Genomic DNA, 24,792 nt, shown 5'->3' with positions numbered 1-24,792 from the left:
TTGTTTCTTACAGTCTCTATTCCCACAGACTTTCCCTTCACAGGAAATACTCCACCTCTGTTCTCTGGATAAGTATAGTTTTTCTATTTCCTCAGCAATGATCTATTTTCTTGTGCTTATTCCATCTAGCTGTGAGATGTCCAGACCTGGAAGTTCCCAATGGAGGCGCCATGAACTGTGCACATTCACATGCCGTCTTTGCATATGGTTCCACTTGCAAATTCTCTTGCCAACCTGGTCATAGAGTGAATGGTTTTGAGACACTCCAATGCTTGGCATCTGGCCAGTGGACATCACCAATGCCAACCTGTCATGGTATGTCTTTGGCAGCTCTAAATAAGATCTTGAGAAAAAACTTCCCAGCCCCAATGTGTCACTTTAGTTATGAATGGGAGGTTATCTGGTCCCAGCAGGGACTATCAGTAGAACCATAGTGTAAAGAAGCAGGGAGTCATTGGCTGCTGGGAACAGGTCTGTGGGATGTAATGCTGAGATGAAGACAAACTGGTTACAGCCATAAGTCAACTGCATAAAATAGAACAAGTTGAATACTCAGTTTTATTACCTTTCCCATAGAAGATGGTTGACAAATGTTGGTTGAATTGACTTATTGAACAAAAATTTTCAATGTAGGATAGATTTTAAAAAGCTCAAAAACAAGCTATCAAAAGCAAGGTACAATCTACAAAGATGCTTCTTATGGCCAAGTTATTTCTATATGAACTGAAATGACTCCTCCATCCAGTTTGTTGGCTAAGGTATTGGGAGATTGCGATCTATGTGCCATGCACACCCAATGCATCATAATCACACACAAAAATATCCAACTAGTTTGCTGCATATGTGATGAATGCGCTTAAATTCTCCTCAGATGGAAAAAACCCCCACCTTTCTTAAACACCTTCATCCTAGCTCTGAGGGAAGAATGTAAAGGTATTTTCTAAACCAATGAAATCCCAGATCCTTTGATTATTTATACATTGATTTCCCTCAATGCCTCATATAGTGCTCTGCACTCAGAAGATGCATAATAAATGTTTCCTATTGGTGCTGAACCAAACACTGTGCCTTAATTCAGTGAATGCTTTTCCATTAGCCATCACTTGTGATCCATTGGAGAGTCCTGTCCACGGAAGCTCGAATTGCTCATCTCTGATAGAATTTCAGTACAACTCCCGATGTTCGTTCCAGTGTGCTGAGGGGTTCATCCTAAAAGGAGCACAGACCACGGAGTGTAGCATATCTGGAACCTGGACAACCCCAGCCCCAGTTTGTCATGGTACAGTGAAATTTTCTTGTTTTGTCTGTTATTGTAGTGGAAACATCAAATCATTATGATAATAGCAATGATGCAGTTGACATATGGCATTTTAAGATTTGAAAAGCATTTTTATATACATTGTCTCAGTTGATTCTCACCAATATGGCAAAGGTGGTACTATTATCCCTACTTTCGAGATGAGGAGACTCAGAAAGTGTGAATGACCAGAGGACCACTGAGGCTTCTTCTAATTTAGACCTCTGATCCTGCAATTCTATGACCTTGTCTCAAACTCTCTTGAATTTTTGTAAAATGGATATAATTATACTTGTCTTTCTCCCCTCACAAGGTAGTTATGAATATTAAAATGCAAAAAAACCCTTTTGGAACATATAGTATGATTGTCTTTATACATATTTAGTCCTCGTTTTTACAAATACAACTGAGCCATAAACAGAGTAATGAATCTTAGTAATCATACTACTCGTGATCCACACAGAAGTCATTTGGTATCAGTACAGAACTGTCATTCTTTTATTCTATAATTCACCATGATTCCTGGGGTTATTGTGTGACCTTTCTGTACCTGGTTACATGACTCTAAAAATGAAATTAAGTAGTCACCATCCATCATCAAGGGATGTCATGAGCCCTAATGGGCCATGATAAGCAGTGATTAGATGATATTTAAACAGATCCTTGAACTCCTCAAATAGAATTTCAAAAAGGTATTCAATTAAATCCCCTACTTTGAATTAGGTGATTTTTAAATTTACCATAAATTGTTTAAAATTTCTTTTCTTATCCAGATTCTCAGCCTCAGTGTCAAATTTGATCCATCATTCTCATTTGCTTCACCTATCTAATTAGTCATAAAATCTTGTGATTTCTTTCCCTACATCTTTTTATGTGTTGTCTTCTATACCACTATTATTATTATTATTATTATTATTATTCCTCCTCCTCCTTCTTCTTCTTTTCTTTCTTCTTTGCTTTCTTCTTCTCCTCCTCCTTCTTCTACTCCTCCTTCTTCTTCTCCTCCTTCTTCTCCTCCTTCTTCTCCTCCTCCTTCTTCTTCCTCCTTCTCCTTTTCCTCCTCCTCTTTTTGCTTCTTTTCTCTCTCTTCACCCAGGACTATACAGCTCATGTAAAATGTCTAAGATCAAATTTGAACTCAGATCCTTCTACTCCAGAGCCAATACTCAATTCACTGTGCCACCTAGCTATCCCCTAGCTTCACTTCTAAGTATCCAGCTTCCAAAAGCATTAGAGATGGCCTTTTAGGAGTAATCACTTCATATTATCCTTCTCAAAAATAGTTATATATGGTATAAATCTTTGATGATGTTGCTATGGGCGACAATTCCCTCCCCAATGCAGATTGCAACCCTTTCTCATCCTCTTTAATACAACAATCTCTAGTTGTTGAACGTCCCCAACCCAACAGAAATCAAATCCAGTGGCAAACTTGCCGCTGATATAATTCTATTCAGTGAGCACTTATTAAGCACTTACTATGTGCAAAGTGAGAGGCATAGTGAGTGCTATCTACTCTAGCCATAGTGGACATAAAAAAAGCAAATGATCAATCTACACAATCAGGATAAACAACCCAATTTTAGAACTTATGACCTTGACCTTTAAGAAAACCAGGAGCAAAGAAATCAATGAGCAGTTTCATATTTACAATTAGATGATGCAATAGATAAGAGTGTTCGATCTGGAATCAGGAAGATCTGGATTCAAATGCAGCCTAAACACTATTTGTGTGAGCCTAGGCAAGTCACTTAACCTCTGCATCAATAATATAGGAATAGTAAAAAACACTTCCCAGAATTGTTGTGAAGATCAAATGAGATCCTATTTAGTTCAGTTCCTGCCACAGTTATTAATTATTCCTCCTTCTCTTCATTTCTTCTTCCCTTCCTCCTTTCCTTTCTTTTTCAGCTAAACAGTGCCAGGATCTGAGTGCTCCCATCAAGGGACATATGAGCTGCTCTCACCCTTTTGGAAACTTCATGTATAGGTCATCGTGTAGCTTCACATGTGAGGAAGGATTTGTCCCAAATGGACCCCGAGTGCTGCATTGTTTGGATACTGGAAATTGGAGCTCTCCCCCACCACTTTGTGAAGGTAATGTTGCTCCTTTTCTAACGTCTAGGGTTACATTTGAAAAATGGATAAGACAAGTGGTTTAGCATCTTCAAAGCATTGGACTTCAAAAACCATATTGGTGCTAGAGAGGACAGGACACAGAGAAGAATAACATGGAATATAGTCCACAGCTCAATACTGTGGAATATACTGGTAGAAGTGTAAGGAGAAGTCATAGCTCTCCAGATGAAATTATACTCTAAAACATGTGCAATACTGAGGAAATATGGACTTGGAGAGATTACAAAAAAGCAGCAAAGTAGTTAAGGGAGAGGAAGGACATAGTCCAGCTCTAGGAAAAGAGGCAGTCAAGTGATTAAACTTTCATTGCACCTCCAAGAAGCCCAATGCACTTTGTACATCCTGTAACACTCTTTGTGAGATAGGATGTGTTTTTATGATCCTTGTTTAATAAATAAGGAACTCGAGACAATGAGAAAAAGGAAGCCGCTTCCTCAATATCCTTCAGTGGTTCCAAGATAGAGTTGGCACAAGAATCCAAATGCCTTGAATTCTGTATCCTAGATTAATGTCTTCCGAAAACCTTACATATAGCTACAGGTTGACTCTCCTGATTCATTTTACCTTCACCATTCCACCCCTCTGAGGGTCTTAGCTCTAGAGCTGGAAGAGAATGTGGGGATCCTCTGGTACAACTGTTTCTTTTTTAAAATAGAAGAAACAGATCCCGAGAGAGAGAAAATGATTTTCCCAAGAACATTCATCTAAAAATACTAACTGTAGTGGGCACCTAGGTGGTGCAGTGGATAGAGTACCAGTCCTGAAATCAGGAGAACCTGAGTTCAAATCTAAGCTCAGACACTTAACACTTCCGAGCTGTGTGACCCTGGACAAATCACTTAATCTCAGTTGCTTCAGCAAAAGAAATAAAAATAAAATACTAAAAGGGGACCTCAACTCAGGTCCTCTAACCTTGGTGCTTTTTCCATTAATCAGCATTATTGCCTCTATTTACATTGGTGGCAAATACTTTAGTAGTTTATGGTAAACTGTCATGCTCTTAATGTTTATCTTTGTTAGTTTTGTCTGTGTTAAAGTTACAGTTTCTCAAGGGCAGAGATTATGTATCCTTCCTCAATTTGTATATCATCCAGGAGAGTCTTTGTTGTTATTCGGTAATTTTCAGTCCTGCCTGACTCTTCATGATTCCATTTGGGGTTTTCTTGACAAAGATACTGGTTTACCATTTCCTTCTCCAGCTCATTTTACAGATGTAGAAATTGAGGCAAATAGGGTGAAGTGACTTGCTCAGGATTACACAGCTTAATAGATGGCTAAATTCAAATTTGAACTCAAGTCTTCCTGTCATGGCACTCTATCCATTTGCCACTTAGCTGCCCAGTGGAGTCCTGAAAAAAACAAAACAAAAACAAAACAGGAAGTTACTTTTTTTTTTTTTTTTGCTTTAGATCAAGCCAAAGAGCTCTTTACACAAAGTGTGATAATGAATCACACCACACACACACACACACACACACACACACACACACACACACACACACACACACCTCAAGCCATTTTGGGTGAATATGGCATTAAAGCAAACCTAAATATCATTGGACTTTAGCCATCAATCATCAATGGCTTTTCTGTAAAAAACCAAAGAGTTTGAAGTCTAGTATAGGATGAAAGACAGGCTGGTGATTGGAGGACCACAAAACAAACTATCACCAGCTCTCATCTCATGACCAATTCCTACAGTCCACACTACAGGACATCAACAGCTACAAGACCCAACATGAGAGAACAGGTATAGGATGGAGGAGGGCAGTGAGGAAAGACATCTGACACGACCAGAGAAACCCTTGGGTTTTGTGGAATTGAGATCAAAAGTCATTGTCTCATATGGGTGTTCTCAGTGCAGGCTGATTGCCATTTGTTGCTACTTCCCATGACCTTTCTGTCCCCTTCTGTTTGTAATTTTGTCTTTGACTCTAGAGTTTCTTTTCCTTTCTCTTATGGGCTCCATGTCCTTTGAACATCTTAAAGAGATGAACTAGACTAGATAATGGAAAGGAGCCGGGAGCCCAGTAATCGGTGAGATGCTATTAACCCAGAGTCAGGAGTCACTTTCCCATCTTAATGCTGATTTCCTTTCCATTCCCCAACCTATTTCCACCTCAATTGTTCCTGTCAGAATGGAAAGCCACAATACATTAGGAAATATACTTTGGGGAATTTTTTTCTTTCCTTTTTCAGTTTGCCCAGATGTTGTACGTACATACATACATACATACATACATACATATATATGTGTGTGTGTGTGTGTGTGTGTGTGTGTGTGTGTGTGTGTGTGTGTGTGTGTATTTAAAATCCCCCATTATTCTACTAATAGGACATTCTAGGCTTCACTAATTCCATTAGTCATTCATTTGACAGAAAACAAGCTTCCACAATTCTTAAAAAGATTTTAAAAAGTTTTTAGATGATTCTCCTGGAGTGATAATAAAGAGAAAGAAAATATTTCTCTCATTTGTTATTGTGCTATCTTTCTCCTATTTGTTTGAGTGTCTAATATGCTTATTTTGTTGGTTACTTATCTAGAAGAATATTAGATTCACAGAGTATTAGAGAGAAGATTCTTCTGAAGTTATCTAGGACAATTTCCCCACTTATAGAGGACCATTTCTGGTTTAAATTTTTTTTAAATTTCTGATCATTTCTAGTTTCATTATCTTATCTGGCAATATTTTGTACCCATTATTTCCAACAAACTACTTCACAAAATGTTGTCACTCATGCCAAAAATGCATTCTTTGTATTCTCTTTCTCTCATTGAATCCTTACCTTCTTTCAAGACTCAACTTAAGGACTGTTTCCTACCCAAAGTCCTTCCTTTTGTATCTGTGTATCTGCATACCTATCATAGCCCACCAAGAGAATGTAAGCCCCTTGAGATCAGGGACAGTTTTGTTTTTATTCCCGGAATCTCAAACATATAAAATTCTTTTAAAATGTTAGTTGGGTTGAGTTGAAAAGTAATTGAGAAAACAAGAGTGGATTATAGGATTGTAGATGTAGAGCTGACTTTAGAAGTAATAGTCCAACCTTTCCATTTTATAAATAAGGAAACAGTTTAAGTGATTTACCCAGGATGACTGTCATTCATCCTCAGGTCACCCTGACATTAAACCCTCTATCCATTATACTACCTAGTTATCTAGAATATAGCAATTTTATTTTTGAAAACAACCAAAAGATAACTCTCCCAGAACTATGGATCATAGCCTTCTTTTTATGTGCAGACTGTACATAATTTATCAATTCATGGAACCTACATATTGCATTTCCACAGTGCCCTCTACTGTCTAATAACCATAATACTACATAGTAATGTAAGTGAAAGATTTCTTTAATTATTCTGCCCACCCTATCCTCCTTTAACTATAATGAATACTCTGTTCTGATATAAAAATTAGGCCAAGGTTTCATTATTGCTTTCAGGTAATATATCTCTTAACTAAATTTAATTAAACTAATAGAACAATCCTTTCCAAAAGTTGACCTGACAAAATCTCTACTGATTCTCTTGTCATTCTTTATAAATTCCTTAATTCTTGAAATTTTCCTCTTCTTTGATTTTGTTTTTCTGATGAAAGATGCCTATCTCAATTAATTAGGATGAAATAAACAAAAAGAAGAAATAGACAGTTGAAAACATAATCATCCGAAGGAGAGTAATAATCAATCTTGAGTTAAAAATTATGTACATGTAGACAGCACAGTTCTTAATCTGGAGTCTATGACCTTTCTTTTAAAAATACTGGAATAACTGTATTTATTTTTTATTTTCAATTCAATGAACAAAACAAGCATTTCTATAATAGCACAATATGAGAAGATTGTTGCATGTGTTGCACATGAAACTGCAAATCCACCATATACAATTTGCTATTCCCTCCAAGTATTCAACAAAGTTATCATGTAAATTTATTTTTTTCTTTTCCTTCAAAACCTATGTATTTTTATTTTCTATATTTAAAAACATTATTCCAAGACAGGATCCACAAGTATCACTAGACTGCCAAAATGGCCCATGACACATATATAAACTTAATAATTCCCTAATTTATAATCACTCATGGCCTGGGGGAAATGAAAACTACTGTGTTAGACAGTAGATGATCTTAGTATATATTAATCAAAGGAGATACAGAGAAAATTAGGTTGATAAAAAGGCTTTGCATGTACTATTCTCCCTTAAGCATCAATATTTTATCCACAAAACTTCTTAAACTTGGGTCATAACTCTATGTAGGGTTGTATACTGAATGTGGGAGATCTCAAAATTATAATTTATTATCAGTTAATGTTTGATTTGTATACCTATTTTATATACTTATATTCTATGGTCATCTAAAAATTTCTTGGGTCAAAAGGAGTCACAAGTGGAAAAAATTTAAGAAGCCCTGATCTAGAAGAAATGAATTCCTTGAAGGGAGGAATAGTTTTATTCTTATCTTTACATAGTGATTAACTTGGTGTCTGGCACAAAGACGGCTATAATAAGTAAATATTGAGTGATGGGAAACATTTCAGGAACCCATGGAAAAGGGAATAAACAAAGGTTAACAAAAGAGATAGTGGAAAAAAATGTCAGTGTTAAACGTAAGGTCAAATTTGATCTCAAACCATTACTAGCTGCATAATCCTGGTCAAGTCACTTAACCACTATTTGCTTTAGTTTCCTCAACTGTAAAATGTGGATAATAATGGTATCTATTTTACAGTCCTGATGTGAGAACTAAAGGAGATAATGTTTGTAAAAAAAAAAAAATTAGCATAGTGCCTGACATATAAGTGCTATATAAATGTTTATTCTGTTCCTCTCTTTCCCTTTCCTCATTGAATTCTCAAATCTAAATGTCTCCAAACAAAACATTTCTCAAATCTTTTGAGAAAATGTCTGTTCAGGCAGTTTTTAGAGTTAGAAATTAAACACCATGGGTGCTGTCCAGTATAGAAAGGTTCTGAAAAGTACTTCCACTCTGAATCAGAAAGAGGGAAAAATTAACCAAAATGAAGTCTGACTAGGCCAAAGCAATGTCCTCAGTCTGCGCTGCCATTTAAGAGAAAGAAGGGACATGACAACTACAACAAAGAAAATGGAAAGAGCAAACTCAAAATAAGTGAAAGTGAATGTTGAAAAATTAAAGAGAACAAATTTGGCCCCAAAGAAGATATTCCTCCCATTCCTTTGCAGAATGGGTAGATTTGGGAGGAGGAGGGGAAGGGAAGTGAATAGAGAGAATGGAAAAGTACATTTGTTGCCATTTTAAATATATTTATTGGTTTTTGCTTTCACCCCTCCCTTTTTCCTTTTCATTTAAAAAATACTTTGTTATAAAATATGATCTTTGAGAAGGGGTTAGAAGAGGGATGTAGGGGAACTTAGACAATGTAGAAACAAAACATTACAAAAATATTTTTTTAAAAAGACAAAAGAAGGATTTATCAGCCTGCTAGTTACCAAGATATGACATTAGGAAACAAATTTTGGCAGATCCTTATCAACATGTAAAGGCTTTGATTTGGCAATGAATTGTGTGTTTGTTGATTGAAGATTATTTATTTAATCATGAAAAGTCCTGTTTAACCAACCAGAGTGCTGACCTCTAGGGGATGATTATTTTGACCACACAAACTCATAAAGACTATTTTCTCTAACATGGAGAAGCTAATGAAATATGAATTTCTGAATTAATGAAATGTTGATCATTACAATGAATATAATTAGCAGAGTCATTGTTAAAAATCCAGGCCAGGATTTTAGCAACTTCTTTTTTGCTATATTTTCTAGTGCTTTGCACTATCTAAATTTAAATGATTTAGGTAAAGGAATGTCATCCACTTTGACTAATCATTACCTTAGATAATAGATGTTACTAATTAGAAAAAAAAAAAGTCTTTATCTCTCTGCACAATATAATTCTTCCTGATAATGAATAGAATAAAAAAAGTTTCTTTTGTGAGTTAAAATCAAGAGATTTTGTTTTATGTTCCAGCAATCAAATGTCCACCATTAATTGCCCCACCCCAGGGGATGCTACAGTGTTCTGAGACACCTGGAAACTTGAGATATAACTCCACTTGTGACTTCTCCTGCAAAAAGGGACTTATGCTAATAGGAGCCGAGAGACTCAAGTGTACAGCTTCAGGATCCTGGACAACTCCCCCTCCATATTGTAAAGGTAAATTGTAATTGTTCATATTTCCATAATAGTCTGTGGTTTATAAAATGCTATAGTTTTGCTAAGGGCAACTAGTTGGCCTGGAACCTGGAAGAATCAAATTCTTGAATTCAAATCAGACATTTGTGATGCTTTATGCTTTACCTTGGTTTTCTTATCTTTAAAATGAAGTGAAGAGGAAATGGCAAATCACTTTAGTATCTTTGCCAAGATAACCGCAAATGGGGTCATGAAGAGCTTGATAAGATTAAAATACAACTAACCCACAAGGGAAATATTATCACCAAATCTACATACAAGTAACTTAGTGTGCCATTAAGCTCAACTTTATAGTTGATAAAACTGATGTTCAGAAGGGTGAGATGACCTGTTCACAATAAGTGGAAGACAGAACTCAGGTCTATTTTCCAAACTAGTCCACTTAGTATTGCTTCATTACAAGTAGTAGTGTTGCCTCTGGGCTAGGTAGAATGGGAGCCATAGTTTGACAATATTCACTTTTGGAAGGGAAAGGGTGCAATAGTCAGATTGAAGATAAATGTGAATTCTTAAGGTTCTAGTTTTGCAAAACAACTTATAATGTGCCTTCTGTCTTGGTATTCTAGCCATTGAGTGCCCAGTATTAGATGACCCAAAGTGGGGGAGCCGGGAGTGTTCCTACAAGCAAGGAGACTCCAGGGGCAGCTCCATCTGCCATTTTACCTGTGATAAGGGCTTTGTGCTAAAGGGATCTAACAATGTGCAATGCTTACCTTCTGGCAAGTGGACAGCACCTCCTCCAACTTGTGAAGGTAAAGTCTGACTAAACATGAATAAATGAGTGAAGGGGAATAAAGAGTCTAGGATGATGCTGAGTTTATGAACTTGGGGAGGCTGGAAGTATGGTAATGCCTTTGCTTTGAGATTATAGTTAAATCCATGGAAGCTTATGAGCCTAGCAAGGGAGAGTATACAGTGAAAAGAGAAGAGGGACTGGGACAGAACCTGGAGGAACATCCCAAGTTAGAGAGCATATTGTGGAGGATGAACCAGCAAAAGACTAGTCACCCAGGTAAAGGAGGACTAGGAAAGACTAGTGTCACTGAATGTGGATTGAAACATGGAATTTTCACCTTTCTTATAGTTTTTTCTTTCTCCTTTTTCCCCTTTTTAGTCTTATTTTTCTTGCACAACATGACAACAATGGAAATATGTTTAAAAGGATTACACATATTTAATCTATACCAGATTGCTTACTATCTTGGGGACTAGGAAAGTAAGGGAGGGAGGAGAACAATTTGGAACACAAAATCTTACAAAATGAATATGGAAAACTATCTTTATATGTATTTGGAAAATTAATATAACATTGAGAAAAAGTAAAATTTATTTTATTTTATTTTATTTTTTTTTAGGCTGGGGTTAAGTGACTTGCCCAGGGTCACACAGTTAGGAAGTGTTAAGTGTCTGAGACCAGATTTGAACTCGAGTCCTCCTGAATTCAAGGCTGGTGCTCTATCCACTGCGCCACCTTGCTGCCCCCAAAAGTAAAATTTAAAAGAATAATGTCACCAAATCAAAAGAAAAGAAAAAAAAAAGAGTAGTAAGAGAGGCAATAGTATTAAGTGAAGCAGGTATATTAAGAGAGATGAGGACTAAGAAAAGACCATCAGATTGGGTGGGTTAAGAGATCACTGATAATTTTAAATTGAGGGAGGTTGTCAGAAATCAAATTGGTGAGTAGTCTTCAGATGTGTATGATAGGAGAATTAGTTAAAAGAATTAGGAATGTTAAGCCTAAAGAATATTTGGGATGAACAAGAAAGTTGATGACTATCTTCTAGTGTGTGAGAAACAGTCAAGTGGAAAGATTATATCTGTTCCATGAGGCCCCAAAATTAGATCTTAGGTAGGAGGAAAAAATGAGCTTGTACAAGGAAAAACCTCTTAATTAGAAGTATCCCAAGATATAATGGATTTTATAAAGAAGTAATGGATTCCCCTCTTTGGAGATTTTCAGGCAATGGGGCATGGTCACATGGGGGTAGTGGTGTCTTTTACATTTAAAAAGTTAGAGTTGGATGGGCAAAGAGATGAATGTTGTTTTGACATGTTGAGTTTGAGATAACTATTGGAAATAGCCATTAAAAAATTAGAAAAGAGAAACTGAGTTCAGGAGAGAGATTAGGACTTAATAGATAGATCTGATTAGAGATGATAATTGAATTCGTGAAAACAAATATAGTCACCAAGAGAAAGAATGTAAGAGAGAGAAGAGAGATTAGAACAAAACTCTACCTAGTGAGCAGGATCAGAGTGATAATCTTGGCAAAGGAGACTGAAAAGAAATGATCAGATAAGTAGTGAACCAAGGGAGACCAGCTGCCTTGGGAGGGGAAAATATTTAGGAGAAGGAAACAACTGATAATGTTAAAAGCTATGGGGAGGTCAACTGAATTAGGGACTCACAAAGGACTTTTGGATTTAGCAGCTAAGAAATCACTGGTAGTCTTGGAGACTTGTTGGCTAAAAGAATTGGAAATTGCAAGGGATTGGGAAATAAGGAAATGGAGACAATGAATATAACTTTCTAGGAAAATAAAAGAGGAGAATTATGGAATATTTTGGAAGAAAGTAAGAAGAAAGTAAATGTGGTTTTATTTTTTGATGATAGGGAAATCTTGGCATTTTTGTGGATGGGAGGAAGTATTTAATAGAAAGAGATTGAAGATAAAAGGGAGAGAGAATGATTGATGGGGCAAGCTCCCAGTAGTGATAGGAAGGAGTGGGATTAGGAGAACAAAAAGAGTATTTGGCCTTGATAAGATGAAAATCCACCTTTTTATTGGGACTAGAGCAAAAAAGGAGAAAATAAGAGATTATGAAAAAGGGTACTGAGGTATGGAATGGGGTGAATAGGGAGTGCACAAGAAATGGATTATGTGTATTTCCTCAGTAAAATAGGAAGCTATGTGCTCTGCTCAAAAATGTTTGATATGGAGAAAATAGAGTTGGTCATCAGAGGTCATCAGAGAGGAATAAAATGACTGAAGCATAGCAGTGAGGATCTAATTGAGATTAGATAACATAAAATAAATCCAGATGAAAGTTATATGAATGTCCCTGGTATGATTCCAAAAGAATGAGAAGAGGGGAAAAGAAGGCACATGATAGGGAAAACTCAGGAATAGAGTATGACAAGACATTATCCAGCTAGGACAAGAGGTCAAGGGATTCAAGGAGGGGGGGGAATAACAATATATAAGAATATAAATAATAATAATAATAATACAATAATATTGGTTAACCAATTGAAAATTGCTCAAATCTTGCTTCTAGGAATCAGCAAACTATACTTGAATATTTCTATATCCCTAGAACTGATTCTCTGAGTATTATATCCATGGTATCTTTTGTCATGTATAAAGTTAGAAGTATTGGTAAGGTTTTGAGTAGAGGAAGTCTTATACAAATTGGTAATTTAGTCTGATTTTTTTTCCTGTGTTCTACTTCATGGATTGTTGGTAGTAATGATCCACACTTGTGACTTTGTATGTGTCTGAAATTCTGAATGTGAAAATTTGTCTATAATTTTACCTTAAAGCATCGTACTGAGAGGTTACCTATGAACACAAGTGCAAGGTAGTATAGTATCAATTTATAGAGGTAGGGACTTGAACTAAATAAAATCTCTCTAGTTCCAAAGCTATCCCTCTATCCACATGCTGTTATCAGAAATAAACTTTATGTTTATATCTGAATAATAGGATGCTTTCTCTAAGGGCAAGTATAATTTTGGATGTTATTTACCAGAGTAGAAATGAAGTAATGCTAATTTTTCCTTAGTTTCACTTGCTTCCCTCCACATGTTTTCTGCAGTTGTCAAATGTCCAGAACTGACTCTTCCTAAATCAATGCTGATGAATTGCTCTCATCCCTGGGGGAACTTCAGTTATGAGTCCACGTGCATCTTCTCTTGCCCCAAGGGTCAAGTGTTGAACAGCTCCTCAGAAATAAAATGCAAAGCAGAAGGCAACTGGTCAAAAGAGATGCCAACCTGCCAAGGTATATTAATCTAATGGGTCAAAATGCCATCTTAATATAGCAGACTGTGTAACTTGTTTCTAACAGGTCTTCCTCTGTGTTTGCAAGTGGTTTCTCTCACCTTGGATAAAGCAATGTTTTTGCTTCAAATATGAAGAGATGGGGTTTAAATTTAGCAACCAATTTGCCAACTAATCTCTACTCATTTTTTAACTTGCAGTTTTATTAAGTGAATCCATTTTTGTGCCTTATAACCTACTGCTTAGCCTAACCCAGGACATTGTGGGCATTTAAAAGTTTAGATTTATCTCCTCTGTATATCTGATTTGCAATTCATGAGGTAACCAACTATCCAATAGTTTGGATTTTCAATCCTTACCTGCATTGTCATATCTCCAACTGACTATTGAACATCTTGAACTATATTTCTGTAGCTCAACATACCCAAAATTTAACCCATTTTCTTCCCCCTTAATCGTTCCCTCTTCCAAATTTCCTTATTACTACCAAGGTACCACCATCCTCCCATTTTCCCAGGTACATTATCTCAGTGTCACCCTCACCTCTTCACTCTCACTTCACATGGCCAATCTATTCCAAGTCCTGTCATTTTAACCTTTACAGCATCCCTTTACATCCTTCCTTCTCTCCTCTTGCTGGAACTCTGTCTTCCCAGAAATCAGCTGGAGTCAGGATCATTAAACGTCTTTATTCTTGATCTTTTACGGTCAAGGTCAGGGGGTTAAGTCTAACAATCTCACACACACCTTCCTCCCTCTAACACCAGGAGACTGACTCAGCTTCAGCGTCTCAATTCCTCCTCCTCCTCCTCCCACACAAGCCATTTCCCCCTCTTTGTCCCACCAATCAAGTCAGCACAGAGCAGCTGGGGAGTGTCAACCTTCAAACAAGTTAATAGGAAACTGACCAATTGGCAATTACTCTCATGTGCTTCATTATCCAAGTGCATTGCTCAGTTCTAGCCCTTTACATCCTCTCACACCGGTATCATCTTGGGCCAGATCCTCATCTCCTCAAGCCTGGACTATTGCAGTAACTATTAGTGGACCTACCTGTCTAACTCTCCCCAGTCCAGTCCATTCTACATCAGCCATTCAATTGATCTTCCCAAAACACAAGTCTGACCATGTCTCTTTCCTAGTAAATAAATTCCAGTGGTTCCTTATTCCCTCTAAGATCAAATATAAAATCCTCTCTTTGAAAGTCCTTCATAATCTTGTCTCATACTTTTATAACTTCTTAATAGTGCATTCCACACACCCTATAATCTAGTGACACTGGCAGTTATTCCTTGCAAGAATATACCATCTCTTCACTATGTACTTTTATTGAGTAACCTCTATGCCTTATTTCTCTCCTTCCTTATCTCTACACTCTGTCTTCCCTGGCTATCTTCTTTGTCAAGAAGTTTTTCTCATTCCCACATATTGGGAATTGCCCTTGTTTTGTCATTATTTCCAATTTTCCTTGCTTATATCTTGTTTGTACATAATTTCTATACAATGATACCTCAGTGCTCATAGCTAATTGATTCCTGAAGGTAAGATGAGTAGAGAAAATGATGAGTGCTGAATGATTTTTTCCCATAAGGAGTACATCTCTAGTCTGCAGCCAAACCATGCTACCTCCACCCAAGTCCCCAAAAAGACAAGTGGGACTTCTAGCTGCAGAGAAACAAATTAGCCAAATCCAGCTCAGACAGGCTTCTCCCTTTTTTTATCTAGTTCACTTTATGAAAGGAATCTTGATCTTTATGCTCCCCCCCACACCCCATGCCATCCAAGGTTCCCTGGATGTGGAGGTGAAAGCTATGGTCTCACACCCTCCATTGCCCAGAGCTCTGGTCACTGTCTGGGGCTTAGGATTCTCAGGAATCCTGGATCCTCTGCTACCACTTTCCGCCTCTACTTGGGATCCTGCCACTACTGCTCACACAGCTGCTGCTCATGCTGCCATTGCTGCTTCTGTTGCTGCTGCTTCTCCTCCTGCCGAGTAGAGATGATGTTGAAAAGTTTCTTGATACTAAGAGAGTTTAAATGAATTGCTCATCATCAGACTTTTAAGTAAGGTCTTCCATTCAAGTCAAATATTCACTTCCAGCACAATGACAGACATAGGTAGGCACTTAATAAATGCTTCTTTGTGGATTGATTATATTATATTATAGTGTCTCTGATCATTTGATCTATGACTTCTCAAAAAGATATGGATATCTATTGTTTATCTGTTTTTGATATTTCAGCTTATTCTTAGATACTGGGGAAAATTTTTGTTCCTCACATATAATCAGTTTAAAAGGTATTAGAAGACAGTAAGTCTTTCTTTATTTGTAGTAAATACTTTCTTGTTTGGTAGATCCCCTATAGGAAGCTTTGAGGAAGATGGGTGAAAATTATATAGATTAGGAAGATATTGGTTATCCTCTTTGCTATTGGAAGGAACTCCATAATTGATAAGACCATAGATTTATTTGTATATTTGAATATTCAATTCTAGTATCCACTGTGCCATTCCTTTCATTAAGTCCTTACTTTAAAACTCTATTTATGATTTAATTACTATTGATACAGTTACTTTTTATGTCCATTTATTATATAATTTTTTTTGTAACATCCATCTTCTGCTTGCATTATTCAATTTGCTTCACTATCAGCAACCTTTGAAAAATAAAATTGCTTATTTATTCAAGTTGGCACAATTTAATAGTGTTTTGTAGAATCTTTGGGATACTTTTGGATGGATGATTGAAGATTCTGGTTCTAATATGTGTGGGTATATTTATTTCAGAGAAACTCTTGTCTGTCCAGGAAGCTCTGATGTACTTTGGAGGAGCAGTTGCATCTGTAACAAGTCTTATAGTAGGTGGTTCGATCCTGGCTCTTCTAAGGAGACGTTTCAAACAACAAGGTAAGGAGAAAAGATAAGATCTTTCTTCTGTTGTAAGATATTTGGGGAAATCTCTAACCACTATAATTTACTGTCTACATAGAAACAAAGTTGAGATCAACTTAGGTGCCAGTATCTCCAAGCCATGGGCCAAATTGAGTAGCTATATAGTATATGGTTCTTCTGGCCAAAGAGGATAAAAAAAGCTTTTTTCTATTGATCCTAAAGGGAAGCGTAACCCAAGTGAAAGGGATATATTTAATAGACCAGTTATCAACCCATCAGTCAACATTTAACAAGCAACTCGTTAAGCCTATATTACATGCTAGAGCAGTTAAGTTGCATACAGAATAATATGCCCGTCTTGGAGTCAAAAGGATGCAAGTTCAAATCCAGCCTTAGACTTCCCATTTGGGTAAATTAATTAAGCCTGTTTGCCTCAGTTTCCTCATTGGTAAAATGAGCTGGAAAAGGAAATGGCAAAGCCCTCCTGTATCTCTACCAAGAAAATCCCAAATAAGGTCATAAAGTGCCAATTACAACTAAAAACAACTGACCTAATGTGCTGAGCATTGTGCTGATCACCAAGAATGCAAAGAAAAGCAAAAACAGAGTCCCTGCCTTCTAAAAACTTACATTCTAATGGGGGCAATAATATGAAAAAATTATGTTTATACAAGATATAAATTATAAATGAGAGATCATCTCAAAGGGAAGAGATGGAGAATGGCATAGGGCAGGAGCAGAAAAATCTTCTTGCAAAAGGATTATTACAAAAATCAACTTTGATTTGAGATTAGTGGCGGGGGAGGAAGATGTCAATTCAATAGGGAAAAGCCTTGAACATTTAAGGGCTCATCTCACTAATCACTCAACCACCCATAAACTCTTGCTCAAAGTTAATAGTGGCCAGAGGCTTCTAGAACCAAAGCTTGGAGGATCTTAGAAGCTATACACACACACACACACACACACACACACACACACACACACACACACACACACACACATACATTATGATGCCTTCATTTTATATGTCATGAAACTAAGACTTAGGAAATAGAATGACTTGCCAAAATTAAAATAAAGAAGTGGAATATAAACTCATGTCTTCCAACTCCAGAATCATGTTGTCTTCCTCATTCTTTGTGGGAAATAACTAATAACAACTAGGTAGGGGAGGATAGGAGAAGGTCCATGTCTCTGTTCTGATTGTTGTGGGTGTTGTCCCTGATTCTCAGAGGACCATAACATCAGGTAGGTGATGCTATGATGTGCAAGTGAAGTGAATTTGAGTGAGGAAGGGCTGTGTAATATCACCAGTATCACTTTTCCCTCCAGAGCCAGAGCCAGTGACAAGATCTAGAACAGGATGACTGGAGAGGCTCTGGATGCAATGGGAGACCTTAGCCTAAGTCTTTAATAGCTTTCAGTCTAATCATTTTGTAATTCAAATGCTCAAGGAAGCAATACTTAAATTCTTGACTAAGATCTCTTTGTGTAATTTAGCTCCATTTCTTGGTTCCTTGAAGGCACTATTCTATATTCTGCCCACGTTCTTTCTTTCTGCTGCTAGCCCAATTCACAAGGAATATATATCTCATTTCTGCTACTTTTCCAAGGCAGCCTCATTTCCCTTTTGGGGAAAGCTGATACAATCAGTAAGTGAGGGGAGCAGAGCAATAACCACAGTTAGCAGGCCTTTTTATCTTTATTCACTTAGCCACCATCTACTTCATTCCCAGCCAAATCTCGGAGAACTGAACCAGAAAATGGGTTATTGTGGCTCCTAACACCTGTAGAAATGAACTCCTAACTATGCAGGAGTCATATTAAACCTCCTTTCAAGGATATACATTCTTTAGTTTTTAAATCACTTCAGGAAGCCTCTGCTAGGTTGTAAGTGATGAAGAACCTGCCATTTCTTCTCTCTTTCAATCTCCTTAATGACTATTAATTACCAACTTGATATCACCAAGAAGTGTGCTTGTTAGTCCAGATGGCTGGAATATAGCATTGACTATATTCCTTTTTAAGTTTTGGAAAAAATAGATCATCTGGTCCATTTTAGCTACCAGAACATGACTTCAAATCAACCCAGCAGATTCCCTGCACATTATCTTGGTGATGCTTCTTACCTGATACAGTCACTTTGGGTCCCATGCTCAGTTTTTGAATAACTTTGGTCCACACTATCCTAAGCCAGGATCCTGCAATTTCTAGGAGCCTTTCTAAAGAAGCCTCTTTGGCGGGTTCTGAACAAGAGGCTAAGGCAAAAACTTATTTAGAAGATAGTCTACTCAAGAAGTGCTCCTAAAGAAGAACATAGCATCATAGATTTACTCTTAAATTTTCCCAAAATGCCAGGAGGCTTCCTTCAGGACTTTTTCTGACTGGACTAGAAGGGCCAAGGAATGGCTCATACCAATTTCTAGTCTTAAACCATTTTAAAACAAACATAGATTTTTTATCCTAGTGTTCATCCCTAGAATTACTCCAATTTGGTCTAATAACCCGATTTAACAGGTTAGAAAACTGGATTTCAGAAAGACTGTGAACCTTACAATATCTTCCAACTTATGGGACAACAATGGTTGGAACCTAGGCTTTCTCACTACAACTACCCAATATGCTACTCCCTTATCCACTCTTACCATTTAGAAAAACATTTCATTGTTTTTCCCCATCATACTCTTTATTGATGGTTGTTTTTTTTCCTTTTGTCTATTATTTTTCTTTCAAACCAATTCTTCATATCTTCTCATCTCCCACTATCAGATGATGGAAAAAGACCCCTGAGCCCTCAAAGGTAAGGTGGAAATATTTTTGTTAATTAACAAAGTGTGTTATATATGAATGACAAGTCCAAAGATACATACTTCCTTTTATATGCCAGATACCAAAACTGGAGTATTTATAATGACTATTTCCCCAAATAGAGTAGAAGGGGAAGGTTGCTGGAAAATCAGTCTAATTTGCACCTGTTGTAAAATTCTACAGAAAAACTAAATGGTGTCCTTTGCTGGACATGCGTCTTGTTTTTCAAAAATAAAATTCAATAAAGGGCTATCTTTCATTAAGTCATGTGCTCCTAATGGATGTGTGTTGGTTTAGCAACTTTGCATGTGTTTGAAAAATAAATCAGTAGAAACTGAACAATGAAAAGATTTCCCATTCTTATCCCAATGCCATCATGTTTTCATTCTACAGTGTCATGGGAACTCCTGGAGTTTTTACCAATATGGCTTTTGACTCAACTTCTTAAGGTAAGTGGTCAGTGATGATAACTTTGGAGGGGAGAAGAAGAGGGAGAGAGGGTTGCAAATTATGACTTTAGAATTTTTATGAAATGGAATTTTGACATGAGATAGAGGCAATGATAGAAACTGAATAATTGGGGTACAATTGGCCCATCATCAATGAACAAATTATAACTTCAGAGTGTTGATGTAAAAATAATACAAGAATGATGTGAGAATAATAATACTTGGCCAGATTATCTAAAAATAGTTCATAAATCTTAAAAAATTATACACATGCCATTTGTGTGACATTGGAAAGATCACTTAGTATCTGTGCTCCTAAGTTTAGTGACGGAGCTTGTTCAGATGACTTCTAAGATCCCTTTCAATTCTGGATCTGCTATGACTTAAATACAGAACTAAAGATCCCATTAATTTCCCCAATAGAAATAATTGAAATACATAAATAATTTCACTAGTTAAAATTCCTTTTCTGATACATAATTTTTATGTGATCCTGGGTAAGCCAAATCTCTGTGCCCTAAGTAATCATCTCAGATTATAAATTACAGAGAACAGATTGTTCTGTATGAAGAGAAGGAGTTTCATAAGATCCTTATGCTGATGAGGATTAGTTTTAAAGAAAAATGATTTTTATTGCAAGTTGAATTCCTTCTGCTGCATGCTGTTAAACAAAGCTGAGCTGATCTACTGAGTCAGTATTGAGCTGGTTGGGATGGCTAGTGGTGGGAGGATGAGAAGGCAATAAATTGAAACTTAGTCATCCAAACTCTAGCCTGGTAGTTGAAAGATCATGGTTACTAGTTGTAGTTTTCCACTGATGTTTCTTAAGAAAGCTATTCTGACCCACAGGACCAGAGGCTCAAACAAGAAAAGTTAGATGTATTGTTAAGGTTTGGAGGATTGAAGATGGTTCTCTCTCATTTTCACAGACCCACTCCTCCACAGCAGCACCATCAACTTTCTCAGGACCCTGCTTCTGAATGCCTGTTCCTGCCAGACTTGACATTTGCTGCAGTTTACATCTGCAGTGTTCTGTAAATATCTGTAAATAAAAGACATTGGTTTCCTCTGCTGCTGGTCAGTAGGGTTGCATTTCTCCTAAGTCTCCCACCCACCAATCCACTATCCTTCTCCCCAGCTAAAGAGCTATAGTCAGATCCAGAAACTACCAAAGGAGCTGTGCAGGATTTTACTTTTTTTCCACCTCAAGTATCTGAAATGTCAAAGCTGTAAAATAGGATTGGAAATTGGGAGCAGCTAGAAAAACCAGACCACAGTGGGTAACACACATTGGAGTGAGAAAAATGAGAGTTAAGGAATCAGCTTCAGAAGCAAAGAGGAAGTTTGGAGAGACACTTGCACACATAATGCTCTTATATTTCCAGTGGTTCCTACTTAGGGGGAGTTTCTCTGATACTTGATATTGATGCCTCAAGGTGGTGCCAGTTGGGAGAAGAACCTATGGAATCAACAAAAAAGCCATCAGATCTTCCCAGTCCTTCACTGATATTCCCTCCTATCCTCCCCACATTCATCCATCCAAGGATTAGAATTCAATTTATATAACCTTTTACTTGTTGGTTTGTTTAATGACACATGGTCTATACATATCTCTGCTTTTCTCATTAAAGTTACTATTTGAATGCGGCAGTTCAAATTTGCAAATAGCTCTTTATTAAGTATTAATTACATGCCTATTTATTACATACCTATCAATCTACATATCTAGTCTAATAAGTATTTATTACATACCTATAAATCTACATACTTAATCTAATAAGTATTACATACCTATTTACATATCTAATCTATCAATCATTTATTACATACCTATCAATCTATATATCTATCTAATAAGTATTTATTATATACCTATCTACATATCTCATCTATCAGTTATTTATTACATAGCTATCAATCTACATATCTAATAAGTATTTATTACTTATCTATCAATCTATATATCTAATCTATCAAGTAAAATACCTATTACATACCTATCAATCTACATATTTAATCTAATAAGTATTATGTACTTATCTACATATCTAATCTATCAATTATTTATTACATACCTATCAATCTACATATTTAATCTAATAAGTATTATATACTTATCTACATATCTAATCTATCAATTATTTATTACATACCTATCAATCTATACATCTATCTAATAAGTATTTATTATATACCTATCTACATATCTAATCTATCAAGTATCTTTTCTATATCTACCTATTTATTGCCTATCTAGATAAGTTTTAATTACATCTCTATCTACATATTTAATATATTTAGCATTTATTATATAAGTATCAATTTGTTATATATCTGTCTATATGTCATCTAATAAGTGTTTATTATACACCTATCTATGTATCTAATCTATCTAATAAATATTTATTTTCTACCTACCAAGGGAATTTGACCACTACAAGTCCTTCAGGGGGATACTCACCAATGTGCACAATTTGCATAGATAGAGCAATCTAGGAGTGCCTTAAAGTATGGAACTTTTTGAAGCAAGACCAGATAATTTCAGCAAATTTCAGGAGACTATTCAAAAAAGGGATGAGACTCCCTTGAAATTTCATGACAGATTATGTAAGAGTAGAAAGTATTGTGCTAAATTAGATCCCCTAAACCAGAGGTGGGGAACCTTTTTTATTTCCTGCTAAGGCCCATTTGGATAGCTAAAAGCTATCCAAAATTATTAATTTATAGAACTCAAGCATCGGGAAGTCGTTGTACTTAGCTTTCAGCTTATCATTGCCTATGGATGATTATGAAAATGATTTTGCCTGTGGACCAGATGTTCCCCACCCCTGAGCTAAACCAACAGCATTGGTTATTAATGCAGCCTTTGTCAATCAATCATGGCCTAAAATCAAGGACTACCTTCTCAAATACTGCCCAGGCTGGCATGAAAAACCCAACATAAGGCAATTGCATAGTAAGTTTATAAGAGGAAAGAACCAGCTAAAGATAATGCTGATTTAGGATAGAAGTCCAAATGGTTAGGTGAGCCCAAGGCTCTCCTGGCAAATCTTCAGATCATCTGGCACTCTTTTTCTAGCCTCCTAATAAAAGTGCCAGGGGTTGTTTTTATTATAGGAAAAAAGAGCACTGTACCAGAGATTGCATGATAAAAAGATGGGACCTACGGGGTCTCTAGTTTACTAGGACCCAAGAACATGACTCACATTAACCTCAGATTATGTTCCTCTTAGGGAAAATAAATTCAGACAGCTTTTAAATCAAGTTGAGGTAATGAATGGGTATGGAAGAGACTAGGAACAAAATGCCAGGGAGTAGTTTCCTGCACATGAAGGTACGGGGGAGAAGCAGAGAATAATGTTTCTTCTAATATCCTTGTCCCTGTATCCCTGCTTTTGCCTCTCCTCTAAGTGGAGATCCAAGCATGGTTCTGACAAATGCAAGTGTTTTATGTTTGCCTTGTTGATACTATAGTCACTTATTCAGTTTTGATTAAGAGATCTATTTTGAGCTGAACTGCTATTCAATCTATATAAACACTGGGAATGGAGGGAACACCACAGGAGACCCTTTTTAAGGATATAGAATGCATCTATTAACCTGTTGGGAAGAGATCTATTGTGTAAATATGCTACCACTGCTTCATGTTTTCTCAATAATATTTTAACTCTACAAGGGCCAAATAGTCCAGTCTCTGTTCCAATTATTTATTGATGTACTTACTGACTTTTTTTTTTAAATGATGAGCTCCTCTCCATTAACCATAACCCTAATATTCCTTCTGATATCTCATTTTTCTTGTGGACTATCTCTTCCATTGACACAGGCCTTTGGAAGTTAGCAGTCCCAATTACTATTGCTACCAAATGCTACCAGTTACTATTATTACTATGGCTAAGGGGGGGCCACCACCATCAGTATCCCCTGATGGGAAATTATTGAAGGAAGTGCCCCCATTATTAATTTCTTAATAGAGCAAGGGAGTATGATTCCACAGAGGTCTCCCTACAGCAATCCCTATTTTGCTTTTTTGCTTGTTAAGAAACCTAAAGCAGGCTCTGATGGCAAATCTGTTCACAGTTTTGTTCAAGATTTACATAATATTAATAATTGTTTCTTCTATTTCCCATAATACCACCTGCTTTACAGTAATAGATCTGTATGCTGCATTTTTTAGTATTCCTATAAACCTGAATCCAGACTTATTTGCATTTACTTGGAATAATCAGCAGTGGTCATGGACTTGTTTGCCTCAGGGCCATATTGAGTCCCCTACTTTGTTCTCTCAAACTCCACAGCAAGGTTTAGACTCTATTGTCTTCACAAACTCTGTTTTAGTCCAATATATGGATGACTTTCTACTAACCTCTCCTATCACTGATATCCAGGATAGTCATCTTCTTCAGTTATACCACAGTGGACATTAGGTCTCCAGCTCAAAAGTACAGTGATGTAAGCCTCAAGTAGAGTACCTTGGATTTGTTCTATCTACTGGTGTACATTCCATATCCCAGAAATCCATAGAGACCTTCCAATACTGCCAGTGCCCAAGACAAAGAAGCAGAATGTGATGCTTTAGGAGCTTCTGGGTACTGCTATCAGTGGACTCCATCATTTGGTGAAATAACTAAGTCTTTTAATGTTTTGACTAAAGAACAGATTTCAGAGCCACTTAATTATGAGCACCTCATTGCTCTTGCAGAACCTGAAAAAGTTTTGATGAATGCTCTAGCTCTAGGACTCCAAGACTACAGTAGTTCCTTCACTCTTTTTTGTTCATGAAAGAAGGGAGTAGTCTCCGGTGTCCTCATATAATCATTGAGATACACCATGCACCCTGTGGCTTATTATTCAGCTCAATTGGATGATGGAGTGGCTGGTGCACTTATGAGCTTTGCAGCCACTGCCCTTTTAGTGGACAAAGCCTCTGACCTGGTTCTGGGCAAACTTTCAACCATTTAGTTTAAGG

At 36.7% G+C, this 24,792-nt stretch overlaps 1 protein-coding gene across 2 annotated transcripts in view; it reads left to right on the top strand.

The window, feature by feature from the left end:
• Nucleotides 1-21,480, top strand: part of SELP (selectin P) — a 39,274-nt gene extending 17,794 nt beyond the window's left edge. For both annotated transcript variants that reach the window (XM_074308305.1, XM_074308304.1), the window contains 10 exons: nucleotides 130-315; nucleotides 1,097-1,279; nucleotides 3,209-3,394; nucleotides 9,442-9,627; nucleotides 10,233-10,418; nucleotides 13,486-13,671; nucleotides 16,459-16,578; nucleotides 19,336-19,366; nucleotides 19,768-19,823; nucleotides 20,753-21,480. In XM_074308305.1, coding sequence (XP_074164406.1) covers nucleotides 130-315; nucleotides 1,097-1,279; nucleotides 3,209-3,394; nucleotides 9,442-9,627; nucleotides 10,233-10,418; nucleotides 13,486-13,671; nucleotides 16,459-16,578; nucleotides 19,336-19,366; nucleotides 19,768-19,822 — 1,319 coding nt within the window. In that variant the 3' untranslated portion in view covers nucleotide 19,823; nucleotides 20,753-21,480. The remainder of the gene's footprint in view (nucleotides 1-129; nucleotides 316-1,096; nucleotides 1,280-3,208; nucleotides 3,395-9,441; nucleotides 9,628-10,232; nucleotides 10,419-13,485; nucleotides 13,672-16,458; nucleotides 16,579-19,335; nucleotides 19,367-19,767; nucleotides 19,824-20,752) is intronic.
• Nucleotides 21,481-24,792: the final 3,312 nt, after the last annotated feature.

Source organism: Sminthopsis crassicaudata, chromosome 4 (assembly GCF_048593235.1).
Source record: "Sminthopsis crassicaudata isolate SCR6 chromosome 4, ASM4859323v1, whole genome shotgun sequence".
Classification (NCBI taxonomy): Eukaryota; Metazoa; Chordata; class Mammalia; order Dasyuromorphia; family Dasyuridae; genus Sminthopsis; species Sminthopsis crassicaudata.
This window is presented reverse-complemented; position numbering and strand designations above follow the sequence as displayed.